The sequence below is a fragment of the Myotis davidii genome, unplaced genomic scaffold (assembly GCF_000327345.1).
Source record: "Myotis davidii unplaced genomic scaffold, ASM32734v1 scaffold2100, whole genome shotgun sequence".
Lineage (NCBI taxonomy): Eukaryota > Metazoa > Chordata > Mammalia > Chiroptera > Vespertilionidae > Myotis > Myotis davidii.
Window position 1 is genome coordinate 583,210 of NW_006292458.1, and position 20,134 is coordinate 603,343.

General features: G+C 53.0%; 1 protein-coding gene across 2 annotated transcripts; it reads right to left on the reverse strand.

The window, feature by feature from the left end:
* Positions 1–350: 350 nt before the first annotated feature.
* On the reverse strand, positions 351–19,778 carry CCDC155 (coiled-coil domain containing 155). Of its 2 annotated transcripts, none has more exons than XM_015565434.1 (18): positions 19,421–19,778; positions 18,749–18,935; positions 18,223–18,287; positions 17,198–17,264; positions 16,779–16,940; positions 16,187–16,304; positions 15,847–15,897; positions 10,020–10,097; positions 9,716–9,772; positions 8,884–8,943; positions 8,164–8,228; positions 7,918–8,005; positions 7,492–7,617; positions 4,349–4,407; positions 2,691–2,736; positions 1,426–1,475; positions 1,222–1,347; positions 351–1,121 (listed from the first exon to the last, which is right to left on the reverse strand). In XM_015565434.1, exons 1-18 carry the CDS (start codon positions 19,695–19,697, stop codon positions 980–982), a joined length of 1,824 nt encoding a protein of 607 aa, XP_015420920.1. In that variant the 5' UTR covers positions 19,698–19,778; the 3' UTR covers positions 351–979. The 2 variants fall into 2 exon arrangements, with proteins under 2 accessions (XP_015420920.1, XP_015420919.1); XM_015565433.1 differs by having other exon boundaries at positions 7,492–7,632.
* Between the last annotated feature and the right edge of the window lie 356 nt (positions 19,779–20,134).

Genomic DNA, 20,134 nt, shown 5'->3' on the forward strand with positions numbered 1-20,134 from the left:
GCCCCACTGTGGATTGAGCCCTCAACCCCGGCACGTGCCCGGACCAGGCATTGAACCGTGACCTCCTGGTTCATAGGTTGACGCTCAACCACTGAGCCACACTGGCCGGGCTCTGTTAGTTTTAATCCCAGCAGCACGGTGCTGCCAATGGCTCTCCACACAGGGAGGGGATCTTTCCCACCCCGTTTCCACACATATTTACTTCCTCTGCCTGCAGCATCCTCCTCAGCCCCTGCTCATTGCAGCCAACTTCACCCACCTTTCAAGACTCAACAGATGTCATGGATCTGGGGAGAAACCTCTAGCCTCCAGGCTGAGTCAGGTGATGTCCTCCAGCTGTGACTGGACGATCACTGTGTGTTTGTGGAGAACAAATGGTGCCCGGCCCACTCCCTGGCCGTTAGCATGTAGCGGACGGACATCTGTGGTGTGTGCCCAGCCACATCTCCCTCTTTCTGCCAGGAGAGGCGCTTGGTCTCCTTGCAGCCCGGGGTGATGATGCCAAACAGTCTGGCCAACAGGATATAAACACAGGTCTGCTGCTGGCGCTGGGAAGGCTACTGCTTTTCTGTATAAAAAAGAAGGGCCACATCGCCTTCTCTGCAGAGACGATGTATGAAGCCACAGTGTCCTCCATCCCCTGAGCACGAGAGGGGCTAGGAGGGTCAGACTCAGCGCCCTAGCCGGAGGCTGTGGAGACGGAGCTGTGGGCCTCGACCTGTTCTCCAGGCTCGTTTTGTGAGGACAATAAACCCCTAGCACTTACTCCATTACTGGGCGCGTTTTGCCATTATCAAGAAATGTAGTAAAAACCATCACAAAACCAAGAGACTTCACATAAAGACCCCATTCTGGGGCGTGGATGCTGGAGTTCTGAACTGCATCTGGGGTCGTGATAACAGTGGCACAACAGGAACAACAGTAAAGAGTCCGGGAATTCACCGAACAAGACGTTGCTCTGAGGGGCGGGGAGCATGGCTCACACTGGGGGAGGGCCAAGGTAGCAGAGCTGGAGGTGGGGCCAGGTGGGGGGCGGGGGCTGGCCCAGCAGCAGGACGGAGAGCAGCAGCAGCAGCAGGAGACCCAGGACAGGCGCGGGAATCAGCGGATGCCGCCTGACCCTGGTGGGGTGGCAGGACAGTGCTTAGGGCAGGGCCCAGAGGAGCCTATGTGCCCCGATGACTGACCACCATTTCCTTTTGGTGATACCTTGGGGCTCACCTGAGCTGCTGGGGTTGGGGGTGCAGGGGGCACAGGCAGAAGTGGCTCCAGACTGGCCTCCTAACCGGAACCAGCTTCCTCTCCACAGGCACCAGCGCGTGCTGTAGGTCTGGTTGCGGGGGGCTGCTGGAGAGAGAGGAAGGCAGGGCAGTCACACTGGACACTGTCCCCAAGTTCCCTCCCACTCCCTGGGGGTCCCAGTACCTCTCAGGAGGGCTGCTTGGAATGTCTCCAGGAAGGATGGAGAGATCAGCCTGGAAGGACAAAGGAGATGACAAACTTGGGACATGGGGTCCTGGGCAGAACTTGATCCCATGGAAGGGGGTGGAACACAGTGAATGAATGGCTCTGTGCGTGAACACTGAAATACACTGCCGGGCTGGGGTCCAAGCTCTGCCAGCTCCTGGCCGTGTGTCCTTTGGCACATCACCCGACCTCTCCACACCCCACTTTCCCCACCTGCTGGACAGGGATGACGACAGTGCCCACCTCACAGGCCTAAAGTGGAGACTGACTGAGTGAATTCAGGTTTAAAAAAGTGAGCACGGGGCTCAGAACAGCGCCTGGCAGATGGTGAGTGCTCGATAACTGTGTGAGCTCCTCAACTTGATTATTTCCACTTCCATTGGATTCTGAAGCATCCAGTGGCCATAGAAATACAGGAATAAATAACGAGTAACAGAACACCAGTGCCAGCTACCACCTGCAGCACGGCCACCTACTGTGTGCCTGCTGTGTCAGGCCTGGAGCCAGGCCCTTTCCGACACGATCCTTAACCCTCATCCCCCCGAGAGCCGAGAGCTGGGTGAGGATCATCACACCAGCTTGAGGAAGCGGAGGTGGGACCAGGCTCCACAGAGGGTGTGGCGGGAAGGAGGTGGGCTTTGCGGTCAGGCTGCTCAGAGAGACCGTGTGGGATGGTTGGACCCTGCAGGGTCCAGGTGCCTGGCACACTTGGGGTCTCACACCCTCAGCCGAGGACTGCAGGCTCCTCACTCACGTCACCACATTTCCTTCCCTCCCTCTCCTTGTCTGAGAATGGGATGGTCACCTGCTGCTTGGAAAAGCAAAGGACCCGGCGTGTGTGGTGCTGGGCAGGGGGTGTGAGGCCCGCTGCGGAGGGCCCAGCCCCTTCCTGTGTGTGGGCGCATGTGCGTGTGCATTTTCGCAATCCGGGGGTGTAGCCACGTCTGTGAGGCCGGTGGTGTGACGGCTGCAGCCCTGTGTGTGCTTGTGGGGGGGTCCCCTGGGAACATTCTGGCCGCCCACTGGCCTGTAGGCCACCACCCACAGCACCATCCGCTCTCATTAGCTACAGCGAGGGCCTTGTTATCTCTTGGCCAAATGATTTTTCTGTCTGCTCAGGGGAAGTGAGGTGCGGGCGGGAGCTGGGAGGAGCTGTGATGACATCAGTCTCCTCCAAGGGCCCGGAGTGGATGGGCACTGGGGAGGGTGCGGGGACTGCCTACCGTGACCTGGATCTCCGCTTCCTCCTCTTCCTCTCTTCTGGGCAACCTGGGGCGACAACAATGTCACTGCAAGCTTCTTCCCTCTGCCTGGCTCCCATGTGCTCGTGAGGGGCTCAGGGGAACCTTTAAAGTTGGGGCCTTAAGGAGGATGGACCTGCATCTGTGACCTCAAAAAGGGTGCGAGGGTCTCTATCTCACTGGCTTTCTCAGGGGCTACTTCTCTAGGTGATGTGCCAGCGAGGAGCCGAGGCTGCCAGCTCTCACTCCCAAAGCACCAGAGGCTCGGACCAGGGCCCGAGGAGCCCCTGCCCCTGCTTCCTGCGGGGCTGCACCATTTTCACTGAGCCTCAGTCTCACTGGCTCTTTTTTTCAGGACTCGAACTCCAGAATCCGACTGTGTAGGGCCCACTCCCATCCTAGGCCGTTTCTCTTAGCGGGTATGAGCCCAGCCTCTGCCCCACTGAGGTTCGTAGGTGCCTGAAATGCCTCTTTAGAGGCTCGGGTCTCGAGCTGCCAGCCTGGATAGCCCCTGGAGACCCAGATGCCCACATTCCTAGCCATCACCTTCGCTGGGAACAAGGGATTTGGCCCCCCAGGTTCAGACCCGACACCCTCAGGATACAGTCAGCACCCCAAAAAGCATCCAGCCCCTCTCAAGGTTCAGGCCCTTAACCCTAGCCACTTCCAGGGCCACCGATTTCACTACCTCCCTCACTCCCATCCTCCCGATCTGTGCATCACACCACCCCTGCCCCCCAGCTCAGATGTCCAGCCCCTGCCCCCGCTGCTACTTAGCCCCTCCCCTTCTTCCTTTCATTTCTCGGTGACTGAGGGGAGGTCACATCTCTGGAGCCCCCATCCCTCCCAACCTCAGCTTTCCCAGACAGTCCAATTAGAGCCCATGGCAGGCAGCCTCATTAGTTGCTACAGCCAGGAGCTGAAAGAGGGGTGGGGGAGAGGGTGGCACCACAGGAAACCACAGGCCCCCAGGACAGGGCCCCAAGGAGGGTTCCTGCAGGCATCTAGTGCTGTTTCTAGCCTCAAAGGCCTGCACACAAGCCTCATAACAACCACAGGTCCACGGCACCATGCCAAAGGCACCGACACATCCTCTATCACAAAAGGACTGAGCTGGGATTTGAACTCCAGGTGTCTGACCCCAGAGCCCTCATGATTGCGTGACTGCCTGGGTGCTCCCCAGGGGCCCAATCTGGGTCTCATTTATCCCAGGTTCCCTAGAGGCCTTGGAGAGGTGTGTTCAGTGAGAGTGACCGGGTGACTGAGCTGCTCATCTCCCTGACAATTATCTTCTTTTATTAAGAGTCTCCTATACGAATACCACTCTTACAAGACCCCATTCAGGCATCGCCTCCCTCTCCCTTGGGCGGGGTCAGGTGCCGGATGTCCTCCTGGGACTCTGTGGGCCAGGGCTATCTCCCCGAGGCCGGGAGTCACTGAGGGCAAGGCTGGATCTGACTCATGCTGGTCCACAGGCCCAGGGTCGCCTCAGCATGTGAGTGAGTGAATGAATGAATGAATGAATGAGTGAGTGATGAGGCTCCAGCAGGGCTCTTAGAGTTCTTCTATTCCCTCTGTCTGAGAATCAGGAGGTGGCACCCCAAGGCAGAGGATGGGTTTGGGAGGAGCAGGCTTCTTACCACATTAACTGCTCCTTCCTTCCTTCATGCGGGTACGCCGCCTCTCCCTGGAAGTTCCTCTGTGGGGGGAAAAAAGGTTAGATCTCCGGGCTACCACCTCAAGCATTCACCATCTTCTTAAAAAACCTGCCTTCCTCCTGGGCCTCCTCGAGGACAGCTCTACCCCCCCTCACTGACCCCCGCCCCAGAAGCAGAAACTGGAGCAGTTCTAGGCCACATCAAGTCCCTTTCTTCGTCAGGACCCAGTTCAGGTCCCCCAAACTTCTCACCTGGGCCCCAAAGGGGCTCAGTGGTCCCCTTTCAAACTCCATTCTCCTCCCAGGGTCTTGGTCATCTGTTCTCCCTCAGGACCAAGGTCCCTCTCTGTTTTTTCCAGACATCTTATCCTACGACTTCAATCAACTTGACACTGTTTTCTAAATGCATCCCTGAGCCAGGCCGGTGTGGCTCAGTGGTTGAGTGTCGGCCTATGAACCAGGAAGTCAGTTTGATTCCCTGTCAGGGCACACACCTGGGTTGTGGGCTGGATCCCCAGTAGGGCGCCTGCAGGAGGCAGCCAATCAATGATTCTCTCATCATTGACGTTCCTATCTCTCCCTCTCTCCCTCCCCCCCTTCCTCTCTGAAATCAATAAAAATATATTTTAAAAAATTACTTTAGCCCTAGCTAGTTTTGCTCAGTGGATAGAGCACGGGCCTACAGACCAAAGGGTCCCGGATTTGATTCAAGGGCACATACCTTGGTTGCAGGCTCTTCCCCGGCCCAGGCCCTGTTTAGGGATCGTGTAGGAGGAAACCAATCAATGTGTTTCTCTCACATCAATGTTTCTCTCATGTCTTTCCCTCTCTCTTCCACTCTCCCAAAAAATCAATGGAAAAATATCCTTGGGTGAGGATTAAACCAAAAAAAAAATTAAAAAAATTTTTTTTTCCTGGTTGCCCTGGCCAGGTAGCTCAGCTGCTTAGAGTGTTGTTCTGCTATACCAAGGTTGCGAGTTCAATCCCTGATCAGGGCAGATATAAGAAGCAGCAACCAATAAATGCATAAATAAATGGAACAACAAATCTATGTTTCTCTAAAATAAATAAGTAAATTTCTTCTGGCACTAATAGATTAAAATGGCACTTCTTAGTGTGGACATTAAAGATGAGTTCTCTCGCCCTAGTCAGTATGGCTCAATGGATAGAGCAATGGCCTGTGGACTGATGGTCCCAGGTTAGATTCCCAGGGGCATGTCTCAGCTGCAGGCTCAATCCCTGGCCCTGGTCGGGGTGTGTGCAGGAGGCAGCCGGTCGATGTGTCTCTCTCACATTGATGTTTCTCTTTCTCTGTCCCTTCCCCTCCCTTCTACTCTCTCTAAAAGTCAATGGAGCCCTAGCCGGTTTGGCTCAGTGGATAGAGCATTGGTCTGCAGACTGAAGGGTCCCAGGTTCAATTCCCGCCAAGGGCACATGCCCGGGTTGTGGGCTGGATCCCCATTAGGGTGCGTGCAGGAGGCAGCCCATCAATGATCCTCTCTCATCATTGATGTTTCTGGCCCCTTATGGATCTGTCTCTCTCTTCCTCTCCCTTCCTCTCTGAAATCAATAAGGAAATATGTTTTTTAAAAAATCAATGGAAAAATATCCTTGGATGAGGATTTAAAAAAAAAAAGATGAGTTGCCTCAGTTATTTAAAGTTATGTAATATTATTGTTCAGGTTATTACAAAATTCATAAAACAATGGCTCCTTTTTATTTGTTAATCCTTATCTGAGGATATTTTTTTCTATTGATTTTTAGAGAGAGTGGAAGAAAGGGAGGGGAGAGGGACAGAGAGAGAGAGAGAAAAAAATATCCATGTGAGGGAGACACATCGACTGGTTGCCTCCTGCAGGCACCCCAAATGGGGCTGGGGATAAAGCCCGAAGGTATGTGTCCTTGATGGGGAAGTGAACCCAGGACCAAAGGTCTGTGGGCCAATGCTCTAACCACTGAACGCCACCAGCCAGGGCAACAATGGCTATTGCTGAGTTCAAGATTTCACAGTGGATTTGCTAAGGTAAATGCTTAATGTATCTTTACAGGGTCAAGAGGAACCGTTCACTTCCCACTGTAGTACTGTTCTATTTCTTTATTTTATCTTATTTTTTAAGGATATAGTAACTTAATTAGAAAATTTTTTCAATTACAGTTTATTTTCAATTACAGTTTACTTTCAATATTATTTTGTATTGGTTTCAGGGGTACAGCATAGTGGTTAGATACTCATGTACTTTAGAGTGTCCCCCCTATATTTCCAATACCCACCTGGCCCCATACAGTTTTTAGAATATTATTGACTATATTCCCTATGCTGAACTTTACATCTCCTTGACTGTTTTGTAAATGTATGTACTATTTTTTTAATTTTTAAAATTTTTGTTTTAATCCTTACCTGAAGATATGTTTTTTATTGATTTGAGAGAGAGAGGGAGGGAGAGGGAGGGAAGCAGAGGTGGGGGCGGGTAAAGAGAAAGGAAATATTGATGTGAGAAACATTGATTGGTTGCCTCTCATATGCACCTGCAACCTGTGCATGTGCCCAGACTGGGAATTGAACCTGAGACCCTTCAGTGTATCGGATGATGTTCCTAACACCTGAGCCACACCGGCCAGGGTGTAGTACCATTTCAAATAAGGTGATTTCTTCTTTTTTAAAAATATATTTTATTGATTTTTTACAGAGAGGAAGGGAGAAGGATAGAGAGTTAGAAACATTGATGAGAGAGGAACATTGATCAGCTGCCTCCTGCACACCCCCCACCGGGGATGTGCCCGCAACCAAGGTACATGCCCTTGACTGGAATCGAACCCGGGACCCTTCAGTCCGCAGGCCGACGCTCTATCCACTGAGCCAAACCGGTCAGGGCAATAAGGTGAATTCTGACAGTGTTTTCTAAACAACCATCACATCACAAAGGAATCTGTGATGGCTTTCTTCATTTTTGCCTGCCGCACTAGCAGGCCAGTCCCTAAGGGGCAGGAATGGTGTCCTGTCTGGCTTGGGTCCTGTGTCCCTCAGGAACAACTGCCTAGTGAATGGGAGCAGGGCAGGTACATGGGGTCCCAGGCCCTTTCCCCAGTTCTGGACTCCACTGGTCTCACGGCCCCTCCCGTGCTCACCTGTCCCTCAGCTGCGGCTTCAGGCACAAACTCGGCTTCAGCGTCGTCGCTCTCACTGCTGCCCTCCTCCCACTGCCACACCCCGCACAGAGGGCTGGAGAGAGTGGTGGCTGCCTCTTCTTGTTTCTGGGAAAGTTGTTTCTGAGGTCAGGAAGGGCCAAGCAAAGGCACAATGCAGGTCAGAGATGGGGATGGAGATGGGCTGAGGTGTGTGTGTGTTGGGGGGTGGGAGGTGGAAGAAGCTGAGATGAGGCTGGGCTGGGGAGGGTGGGAGCAGGACCCAGGATGAGTTTGGTGCCAGGACCAAGAATTGTATAAGGAGAGGTGAGGACAGACGGTCCTGAGGAGAAACGGGTTAGGGTGAGTCAGGGCTGGGTCAGTTTCAGCTCAAGGTGGGTTGGGTGTTCCCAGGGGTGCCAGACCCACCTGCTGAATGGCCTGGATCTCCATGCCCAGTGATGGGGGCAGCAGCTTGGTCCAGTCCGCTCTTCTCGCCTGAGCCGCTTTGGATAGCCTGGCCACACAGTCAGGAGGGGGGCGGCCTCTGTGCCTGCCCACCACCTATCGGTCGCCTGTGCTGGGGTTGCCACCCTGCCCACCGAGGGGCTGGAGGCTGAGGTCCCTGCCCTTGGGCTCTCCTCCTGCCTCCTCCACCCCTCATGTTCCACTCACTCATCTGGCCCCTTATGGATCTGACTCAGCTGCTCCTCCAGGTGTGAGATTTCCAACCTCAGTTCCTGCGAAGGAGGGAGGGAGGGACACCTGGTTTTCCATTCTTCCCCACCCCCACCCCAGGCTCCTCTTCCAAGGTCACGTCTACTCCCCTGACTTCTTTGGGTTCCTCAAGACACATATTGCCAAGGACACGGGAAGAAAGCAGTGACAAACTAAGAGGCTGAGGAGAGACAGCGCAGCAGGAACCCAGAAGGTAACCTGCCAGCCAGGAAAACCAAGCAGAGGAAGGCGGAGACAGAGACACGTGGAAAAGGCTTCGAAGAGAGGCAGAGACACAGGAGGTGTAAGACCAGGGACAGAGAGAGGAGTCACCCTGGGGGGCAGACTAGATCCAGAGAGGGGCTGCGCAAGGACCTAAATACGCCCGCCAGGCAGACACACAGAGAGATAAGGAGGGGAGATGTGGTGAGAAGACACCCACAGAGAATAAAAGTGAACGGAAAACAAAGATACAGAGAGAAATGAAAGAGAAAAAGCGAAAAGGCAGAGAGAGGGGAAGAGAGAGGGACATACATCAGACAGTGGAGATGGAAGTGAGAGGAGAAGACTTGAGACGGTGACAGAGACAGAAAGAGGCAGTGAATCTCGGAGATGGCAGAAGGGGGAGAGCCAGGCCGAGCAGGGGGCTGCCAAGGGCGGCGAGGGAGCCTGGGTTACCTGGGTTGTTGTCCTGTACTCCTCCAAGGTCTTGGCCAGACTCTCGGCGTGGCACGTGCGCTGGGGAAGCCCAAAGCCAATGAGACTGGGCCCAACCTCATTCAGACACTGAGGCTGAGTGGAGGTGGGTGAGCATGGGGGAGGGCAGGGTGAGCTTGGGGGAAGGGCTAGGGCCCGAGGGACAGCACTGGGTTTGGAAAACAATAGAAAATTTTAGATTTAAACGTAAAAGCCATATGCAGATGTAGGATAAAGATTTGGGGGGCTCGTGCGGAGATCCTTAGGGCTGGGGAAGGGTTTAGGACAGTGATGGCGAACCTTTAGAGCTCGGCGTGCCAGCATTTTGAAAATCCCTAACTTAACTCTGGTGCCGTGTCACATATAGAAAATTTTTGATATTTGCAACCATAGTAAAACAAAGACTGATATTTTTGATATTTATTTTATATACTTAAATGCCATTTAACAAAGAAAAATCAACCAAAAAAATGAGTTTGCGTGTCACCTCTGACACACGTGTCATAGGTTCGCCATCACTGGTTTAGGAGAACTGAAGTAGAAAGCAATAAAGAGAACATAGGCCCTGAGGCAGGCAAGAATGGATGCACTTGGACCACTGGGACATCTGGGAATCTGAGAGGCATTTCCCAGCTCAGCTGCAGAACCACAAGGCGAGATCCCTCAGGGTCGTGCTTGTGACCTCAGTGGAACCCTGTGACCCCGCTGGGTCGTTTGCTTATCCCAGGGTTAGAGCCAGGCAGGCCTCCCTTTGCTGACTCAGGGCAGGAGATGGGCAGGTGCACATGGAAGCAAATGTCACCCAGCCCCTTACCTCGGAGAGGTCGGTGTCCCGCTGGCAAATGAGGCGTTCACACTCATAGAGCTGCCGCTGCCAAGGAAGGAGTCTGTCCATCTGTCCTGCCCACTCCCGAACCCCTCTGCTCAACCTCCCTCCAGGGATCTGGACATCAGCTACATGGACAGGGATTTCAGCCAAGTTGCCTGGCAGCCCTGGGAACCTGATGGCTTGATGGAAGTTCCCAGCTGTCACCAGGCCTCGGTGGCTGAGACCGGAGATGGTAAATATGGCCCTGGGGGTGGTGGGAAGTTGTCAAGGTACTAGGGAGGGGCAGCACCTTCAAAGCATCCTTCTCCATGGCCAGCTCCTCAGTCCTCCTCTTCACTCCATCCCGCTCTGCCAGTAGCTTTCCATTCTGGAAGGAGGAATGGCTGGTTATGTTCACGTCAGCAAATGGCGATGCTAATACCCACAGTTGACATTTGCTGACACGTGATGTGCATCACGCTTCAGGCTAAGCACTTTATGTTTTAGCCCATGAAACCCCTCCGACCAGCATATGGAATTTCAGCTTTGATTTCTCTGTGCATCAGTCCATCCCCCATCCATAAAAATGAAGATTAGAGCCTACTTCATGGGGCTGCTGTGAGGACTAAATCATACTTGGTAACATTTACTGAGCACCTGGCAGTAAATGAGTAAAAAAACCTCATTTCTTATCCCCTATGTTAAAGAGAAAAGCAAGTCAGCTCTGGTGGGGTAGCTTAATTTGTTAGAGTGTCATCCCCATATGCTGAGATTGTGGGTTCCATCCCTGGTCAGGGCACATACAAGAAGCAACCACTGAAATGAATGCGCAAGTAAGTGGAATAACAACCTGATGTTTCTCTCTCTCTAAAAATCAATTAAAAAACAAACAAAAAAGCAACTCAGACACATAAAGGTTGAGTGACTTCCCCAGGTCTACAGATGGTAATTAATGCAAATACATGTTAATAGCACAAAGCATTTAGAACAGTGGTCCTCAACCTTCCTAATGCCGCGACCCTTTAATACAGTTCCTCATGTTGTGGTGACCCCCAACCGTAAAATTATTTTCGCCTTACTTCATAACTGTAATTTTGCTACTGTTATGGATCGTAATGTAAATATCTGATATGCAGGATGTATTTTCATTGTTACAAATTGAACATAATTAAAGCATAGTGATTAATCACAAAAACAGTATGTAATTATATATGTGTTTTCCGATGGTCTTAGGCGACCCCTGTGAAAGGGTCATTTGACCCCGAAAGGGGTCGCTACCCAAAGGTTAAGAACCACTGATTTAGAACAATGCCTGATCTATATCAAGTATTTGGTAAATGTTATATTCAGAATATTTTTATGTGGAATCTAAATTAAACAATGTAAGTGAACAAACAAAACAGAAACAGATTTATAGTTACAGAGAACAGACTGATGGTTCAGAACAGAAGGGAGGGGGGTTTAGGGAACTGGGTGAAAAAGGTGAAGGGATTAGGTACAGATCGGTAGTTACAAAATAGTTATGGGAACGTAAGGTATGGCATAGGAAATATAGTCAATAATATTGTGATAATTATAAATGGTGCCAAGTAGGTACTGAAAATATCAGGGAACCACTTTATAAAGCATATGATTGTCTAACCACTATGTATATACCTGAAATTAATACAAAATAATATTGAATGTAAACTGTAATTGAAAAAATGTTTACAAATTTTTAAACTTTGGATTATGAATTTTTAACACATACAAAAGTAAAACTAACAGTGTAATGAAACCCTTTACCAATCACCCAGCTTCAATAACTATATAGTTTCCCAGTTTGTTTCTTCTCTATCATGCAGGTTGTTTGTTTTGTTTGGGGTTTAACCAGATTATTTTAAAGCAAATCCCAGGCATCATATTATTTCACGTTTAACTACTCCAGCATTTTAATCTCCTACTTAAGGACTCTACCTTTAGCAAAACCACAATACCTACCATTATCACCTTTAACAAAATTAATAATTCCTTAGTACCATCTCACACCCAAGTTGTGCTCTTTTTAAATTTTTTTTTCTCTCAAATGTTTCATTTATTTTGCTTGAATGAGGATCCACAGGCTTTTGGTCGAAATGTCTCAATTCTTTTTAACTGAGTGGTCCCCCACTTTCCAATCCTGGCATTTTTGGGGTCCTTCTTTTGTGGAAGAAACCAGGTTGTCCTGTGGAAACTGTGCACTTGGTTTATGTGTTCTCCTTCTCCATGTCCCCGCATCTTCATTATTTCCTGTAAACTGGTGGGTAGGTCCAGGGCCTGGCCCAGACCTTGTTTTGACTTTTCGGCAGGCAGATTTCAGGGGTGTTGCGATGCAGGTCATGTGCCCTTCAGGAAGAATGTAATGTCTGGCTGTCCTAACATAGTTTTAACTGCCATCATCCCCAATTTTAGAGAGGAAATTGAGGATCGGAGCGGTTAAAAAACTTGGCCAAGGTCACATGGTAAGTGAACTCAAACTCAAATCTGACTCCAAATTCTGTGCTTATAACCTGTCTCTCTTCTGAGCCAGATGAAGCCTTGGGTGACAATGGGGAACCAGCTGCATCTCTCGTCCCAAGTTCATTACTAGAGGTGGAGACCAGCGCAGAAGCTGATGATAACGTGAGGTGGACTCTGATGAGGACTAGGGCCTGGGCCTGCTGGGAGCCCTGATGAGGAGCTTCCTGAGGAGGCAGTGCTGGGGCAGAATCCTCAAGGGTGAAGGGGTGGGGGGAGGGGGCAGGGGAAGGGGACAAGTGGGCCAGGAGAAGCCAGTGGGCAGGGCTAGCTATGAAATAGGACTGAGAATGAAATGCCCCAAATTCCATTCTAGAGTTTCTGGGCACCAAAAACCTAGCAAGTTGCACTGAGTTTTGATGAGGCATCATGGGGAGAGCATTTCTGGGCATGGAGGCAGCTGATTTCCCTTGCCACATCCCTCATCCTGGTGCCCCTGAGGATACCAAGGCCAGTTCCTCCTCCTCTCCAGCCCGGCTTCCCTGCAAGTCCTCCATTAGCTGCCCTCCTCCCTCGCAGTCCCAGCTGGCCTGGATGCCAGGTGAAGGGCGGAGGAAGGACGGAGGGGCCAGGAATGCTGCGTCAACATCTGTTCACCTGGTCGGGACTTGCAGGCTGGATCCTAGGCTACTCGGCAGGGAACCTGGTTACTCAGCCGCTCCTGCCTTCTCCTGCAGTAACCTGAGCCTGCTCCATAGGTTCTCCTAGGGAAAGCTGAGTGTCCCTTACTCCAGCATTATTCTACTGTAACTTGAGAACTCGATCTATAGATGCTCTGTAGGCAGCAGCCAGTGGGGAGAAAGGTGGAGGGGAGGGATCCAAGAATAGCTCCAGTTATCGAGCGCCTAAGATGTCCCAGGCGCAGCTCAAGGCACTTGATCTGGCAACAGGCCTTCTGGGCTGGGAGGAGCAGAGACTGCTGGCTGCCATTCACCCTGCTTATTCCTTCTTCTGCTTTCATTGAGGTCCTCTCCCTACGTGGGCAGGTGGGTCCCCAGCCTTAGCCCTGGAGGTGAATCAGGATGGGAATCTTGGCAGATTCGGGAGTTGGGGAGGTTAGGTGACCCAGCAGCCATTGTCCCCCTCCAGAGGCTGAAGATATTCTCCCGGCCTCCCTGGCAGCTGTGGTGGTGGTGGTGGTGGTGGTGGTGGTGCGGTTACTCCTGGGAAAGCTTTCCCTTCTGATGAAAAGAGAGCCATGAGAGGAGCATTTGCTGAGCCCCCTTGCCCCTCCTTGTCCTGCTCTGAATGAGAACATGAAGTTGGGAGCTGTTACAGCCCCCTGCGATCACAAGGCCACAGACAGAAAAACAAGCCAAAGAGCTGCCAAAGCAAACCAGACATCTTCCAAAGCGCTTGTTAATCAGGATTCCCGGCCCATCAGGGGCTGTGCTATCCCAGGAGTGGCTGGGCTATTATCATTTGCCACTTTGCTCAAAGACGGAGGTTCTGCCAGAGGCTTTAGGGAAAGCCCCTGGTTTTTAAAAAGAGAATTTCTAGAAGAAACAGTTACATCCTCTCTGTATCCCATGCCTCACACTGTGGCAGCCATTTTGCAGCGAGTTCCCATAGCCTCAAAGGAGGGATTTTCATGGAAGGGCCAGAAAACAATACTAGAAACATTTTTAGATTTAAATGTAACAGCCATATGTAGACATAGGACAAAGATTTGGGGGGAAGGGGTCAGACAGAGTAGGGCTGGGGGAGGGATGCAGGAGAATTGAAGAGAGCAAGAGAGAGAAAATAGGCCATGAGACATCAAAGCTCAGGGTTAGCTGTGTGGGGGGCAAGAATGGATGCACTTGCCCTACCCGGTGTGGCTCAGTGGGTAGAGCGCTGGCCTGCGAACTGAAGGGTCCCTGATTGGATTCCAGTCAAGGGCACGTGCCCGGGTTGCGGGCTCCATCCCCAGTGTGGGGCATGCAGGAGGAAGCCAATTAATGATTCTTTCTCATCATTGATGTTTCTATCTCTCTCTCCCTCTCCCTTCCTCTCTGAAATCAATAAAATATATTAAAAAGGAAAGAATGGATGCACTTGAACCACAAAACCCCTGGGACATGTGGGAATCTGAGAGAGGCGTTTCCCAGCTCAGTCGCAGAAGCAACAAGGCATGTGAATAATGGAATAGAAACAACTGTGCGAGTTGTTGAGGCAGAGAGGGACCAGGGAGGCCCCAATGGCCACAGTCACAGGAAAACAGCTACACCTTCGCTGTGCCCCTAGATGGGTACAGGAGTGGCTGGGCGAGAGCCCCTGTGCCTTTACGGGGCTCCTGCACCACCAGCAGATGCGGCAAAGACTGTATGTCCAGGGATGAGAAGGCCATGCCAGCCTCCCAGTGGATGCCAGCATGCAGTGGTGAGTAAGGCCAAGGACCAGATGGGAGTACGAACATCAATCCTGCCCAGCAGAGAGAACAGATGTTGCGTGAGGACCGCCGCCTCCTGGAGCACAAAGGTTCTGCCTGAGTCTCCAGCAACTTAGATGCCACCTTGTGGGGGGACAGTGACAAGATTCATCATCAAGGGATGAGTTTCAGTTTCCACCTAAAGGGATTCAGCGGTTCTCAACCTGTGGGTCGCGACCATCGGAAAACTCATATAGCATATCAGATATTTACATTACGATTCCTAATAGTAGCAAAATTACAGTTATGAAGTAACAACAAAAATAATTTTATGGTTGTGGGTCACCACAACATGAGGAACTGTATTAAAGGGTCGAAGCATTAGGAAGGTTGAGAACCACTGGATTAGGTAGACTCAAAATGAACTCAGATGATGTTTTCTGTCTCAAATGGAATGTGGCTCGAACCAGACGTGAAGTTGAACTGGGACTGTTCATATTATGTGCTGGGCTCTGGGCTAAAAGCAGTCATTTAATTCCCATAATAACCCTGTGGAACAGATGCCCTTCTCCTCCGTTCTTAGAAAATACTGTAAAACTAAGGACCCGGCTGGATGGCTCCGTTGGTTGGAATGTTGTCCCATACAAGGTGGCAGCTTTGATCCCCGGTTGGGCGTGTATGGGAGGCAACGGATTGATGTTTCTCTCCCCCACCCCACATACCCTTCCTCTCGCTCGCAAATCAAAAAAACCATATCCTCAAGTGAGGATTAAAAAACATATAAGAAAGCTAAGCTTAGGAAGGGGTAGTCACATGCCTAAGGTTGCCTGTCATGTAAGTGGCAGAGATGTGATTTGAACTTGGCTGACTTCAAGGCCTGTGTTCTTTCCACCATAAAAAAACAACTAATATATGAACAACACTAGCTAAACTTTTACTGAGCACTTTCCACACTGTGTCCAAGGCTTTACAAGCATCCCTTGTTCAAATCTTACACAACTCCCTGAGGGAGATTCTATTATTTTGCCCATTTTTTACAGGTGAGGACACTGAGGCACAGAGAGGGGACCCAGGCAGTCCACCACGTTCTCACATGCAGTGATGTCGCGACCTTCAGGGACATCCACACCTTGGGACCCTGGGGTCCCCCGCACCAGACTGAAGGGTGTTTGGTCTGCGGGCTGCTGGGGTGTCTGGGGCACCGGGGGTAGGACCGGGAAGAGGCGGGGCTGGGAGCTGGGCCTTGGCTCACCTCCTCCTGCAGCGTCTCCATTTCAGCCACCAGATGCTGCTGTTCCTTTTCCTGAGAGGACAGAGGCTTCTGTTGGGGCCTCCTTACCCCCACAGTGCCCGCCCCCTCCCCTGGGATCACACTCAGGCCTGGGTCACTGAGGAGCAGGGCTGGGGAGCCCTGCTGGCTCCTGCTGCCCCTGTGTCTTTAGAGGAACGGCAAAGCCTGAAGCAGGACGTGCAGGGATGGAGGAAGCCTGGGTGGCCTCTGCCTCTTCCCCCCCATCGTCAGGCTCTGATGCTCAGACTCCGAGAAAGAGGGAAGGGAGAGGACACCCCTGTGCCCCTTGCCCGGAACCTACTGTCTGCCGGGCCTGGGCCAGGAGACTGCGATTCTGTTCCTCCAGGCTCTTGGCCAGACTCTTCAGGTCCTCCAGCTCCTCATCCACAGCCCTGGCAAGCTGCAGGGCCTGCTGGGTGCTGTGGGGCAGGGATTGTGCGCGTGAGAGAGGAAGACAGACCACAGGAGATCCACTCAGAGGCAGAGCAACAGAGAAACCCCAGACAGAGATAGAGGGGGACCCAGAGAGAAGGGGAAAGAGACTCAGAGAGAAAAAAGGGGGGTGGGGGAGCTGAGCCTGGAGAACAGGACAATTTCTAGCTAAAAAACTAAGGGGGTAGGTCCTCGAGAGTGGGAAACTGAAATAGGGGGACAGGACAGACACGAGGAAGACAGAGCACAGGGAGAGAAATAGGCTGTTAAGAGGGAGATCAGAGAGGGAAGAAGAGAGAGAATCTGAACTTGAGATGCTGAGAGACAAGAACCAGGGAGACAAGAGAGAAAGATAAAAGATAGAAGAAAAGAAGAACGGACGTGCGGGGTCACAGACACGGAGAGAGAGGGAGTGGAGAGCGAGGCTGGGGCACAGGGTGGCGGACGTGGGCCCAGCCCACCTGCGGAGCTGCTTGCGCAGGGCCACGATCTCCTCCCCTAGGCGCGCAGACCCCTCCTCAGCGGTCTCCACGCTGCGCTGCAGTTTGGCGTTCTCCCCAGCCAGCCTGCGGTTACTGAGCTCCAGGTCCTCCAGGCTGCTCAGCAAGTCAGCTGTGCCCAGCCTGGGGGCAGGAAGGGCCGGGGTCACCACCCACAGCCCTGGCCGCCTTTCCCAGGTGACGGTAGGTGGTGAGGGTGGTGGGGAGACAAGCTCTTCTGGACAAAGAGCAGGTGGGAGACTGCCCGGCTCTCCCTGAGCTGTTAGCATAGCCCCTATCCCTCACCCACTCCCAAAGGACCCCAAACCCCAGCCCGGCCCTGGGCAGGCTGGAGGGCATGGGAGGGGAGGGGAGGGGAGAGGGGGCCTGAGGATAGGTACAGCTCAGGTCTGGGGTCTTCGCCTCCAAAGCTCTCCAGGTTGGCTGGCTCCTCTGTGACTGGGCCTCCTGGAGGGAGATAGACAGAGGGTGGTGGGCTCCCCAGTGACTGTAGATATTGGGGCTCCCCAGGACTCTGGGCTTGTTCCTTGTCTGGCTTCCACCCTCAGAGCATTTGCTCTGGGTGATCCCATCTGCTCCCAGGCTGTAACTACACCCAACATCAGAAAAGCCTCTTGTTCATCCGTGAGCTCAGGCTGGATCTCCCAGATAGCCCTGTAATTTCCACGCCCAACACTGGCCCCAAACCTGTTCCTCCTCCCACCCCCCCGCCCCACACTGCCACCTGGATCCCTTGCTCCTGCTACCTCCTCTCTATCCCCACCCCCCACCCTGGCGCAGGCCCTCACCACAACCTCCTCCCCAGCCTCCTCCCCTCCAGCTTCCCCTTCTGTCCTTCCCCCACCCAGAGCTGACCCGCCCCTCCCCTGCTCACAGCCCTCCCTTGGCCCCTAAGCCCAAAGGGAGGAGGTTCAAGGAATGCCAAGTAAATTCTATTTCATTTGCTTTTGTGTTTGTAAGGCTGGAGGAATAGAACACAAACACATGTTTACCAAGCACCTCCTGTGTGCGAGGTCCTAGGGATACAATGGTAAGCAAATCAACTAACCAAGGCAGGGCAAGTAACTAATCAGATTATCAGATTTCCGAGGGAAAGGCATGCAGGTCTGTGAGTGTGTGAGTGGGAGAGCAAGGGACTGTAGCCTGGGGCATCCCGGCTGGATGAGAGGAGAGGTGGGCGGGGCCTGGCGGGACTCTGTAACAGAGCTGGTGTTGGAAGGCTTTGGAAACAACTCACAAAGCTCAAGGAGGGTGGGGAGGCTCCTAGAAGGCCAAACTCACAGCTCCAGGCTAGAGCAAAGGTCCCTGGGGTCCCGCTCTATCTCCTGCTCTGTTGCCGAGTGGGAAGTCCCCCCACTGTCTGACCCTGGGCCAGCCTGCTTCATTCTATATAAAGCATTCTCACCAGATGGCAGCCGCTGGGAGGTCAGGGCTCCCTCGAAGGTAGTCTCCTCTTCCAGCTCTAATCCTCTATATCAAAGGGATGAGGTTTAGAGCCCCCTGCAGCCATCCTCAAACCCAGCAGGGGTTTTTGGGCGGCTGGAGGAGGGGCCAGGTTAGGTGAGTAAGCTCCATGGGGAGGGAGGTGGGGCCAGATGGCTAGCGCCTGGGGCCAGATGGCAAAGCAGGAGGGCAAGGACTGGGATTGGAGAAGGGAGGGTGAGGGGCATCTGTTAACCCATCGCCCCCGGTTTCCTCCTTCCAGCCCCTTTTATGTCTGTTTCCCAGACCCCCTTCACATCCCCTTCCCAGGCACTTTGTCCTCAGACACTCTGCTGCTCCCCGACCCCATCTCTCTACTTTGTCTCTCCTCAGCCTCCTTCCAACCACAGGAGAGCCCTGTGCCCACAGGGTGCTGGCCGCAGTAAGGAAGGATGAGGTTAGAGCTTAGGAAGGACTTCCCAGGTGAGGGTGGAGGTACAGGGACCCACCCATCCAGCTGACAGGCAGTGATCCAGTCTCGCATGACGACCAGGAAGGTGTCCAAGTCCACAGTGGCCTGAGGGCCCTCCCCATTGGGATCCAGGCTGCAGGCCAGTGTTTGGAGGCGTGTGTCCTGGGGGCCCTGTCCTGTCACAGCCTCCAGGTAGGCTAGTACTCGGGTCACAGCCACAGAGCCTGGAGACAGAGCATGCCAGGAGGGAACGGGGGCAGGTGGGGGGGCGTGGGAGTTGGGGAGTTGGGGACATTAGGCCATCGCTGGCTGGTGGCACCCCTGCACCACAGCCCGGCTGGGACAACTTGGGCAAGTCCTTTCCCTCCTCTAAGTCCACGTTTTCACAAGTCATCAGATCCACCTCAGAGGGTGGAGCAAAGAGAATCAGCTAATCCCCCAGTGGCTCCCCTCCCCTCCTTCCTCCCCCAAGCACTGAAGCCCCACCCTCTTCTCTTCATATCCCCCAAGTTTTCTTCCCCTCACTGTCCTTGCCTGAAAGGCCTCCATGCCCGTATCAACTCATTCCTGAAGCTTCCCATAATCACTGTCATACAAGACCCCCATTCCTCTCTCTAAGGCTCCCCAGTTCCAAGGCCCCCATCTCTGCCCCTTATTATTGCTTATCTCCCCGACACCCAGTGCTCCCAGGCCCACCCTGCCCTCCCACCTGTCCTCTGGGGGTCACAAGCTTCGAACATAGAGTTGAGTATTTGATCCTCTAAGCTGAGTGGTGTCTCTAGGCGCCCCTCGTCCGGCTGTTCCCAGAGGTACACTGAGGAGACAAGAGGGCCAGTCCACCCGTGAGGAGAGGAGTGGCCTGGCTCCTGCAGAGGGAAGTTCATTCCCAGCGGCCTGGAGTTTCCGCTGGTGGGGAACAGCAGGAAGCTTCGGGGAGGGGGGGGCAGCAATGTGAGGGTCTTTGAGTCACCTCCGCACCCCTCCATCCTGGGGATGTGGCCCCATCTTTCAGGCCAGGAAGTCCCCCCTGCTGTCTGTTCCTTTGTGTCCAACCCACTCAGAAGCCAGATAAGAATGAGCAATCACCCTTTCCTCCTCTCCTCCCCTGCCTCCCAGGCTGTACTCGGAGGGGCTACAGGAAGGGGAGGGCAAAGAAGAGAGGATTCTGGGAGGAGCCGAGGGTGAAGGAGGGCCCAGAAGCCAGGAACAATCCGATAACATTCTGGCAGCCTGGATCGATTCTGCCTGCTGCATCTCCGGTCCCCTAGCCTGCCTGTGGGCCGGGCCTCTCTCCTCTTACCATGCCCAGTTGAAGCTGGCCGCAGGGGAGCCCAGGGCCAGGAACTCAGAGCCCCGCTGGACTATTGTAGGCAAGTTGCTTCTCTTTTTGGAGCTGTGGTTTCCCAACCAATAAAATGGCAGG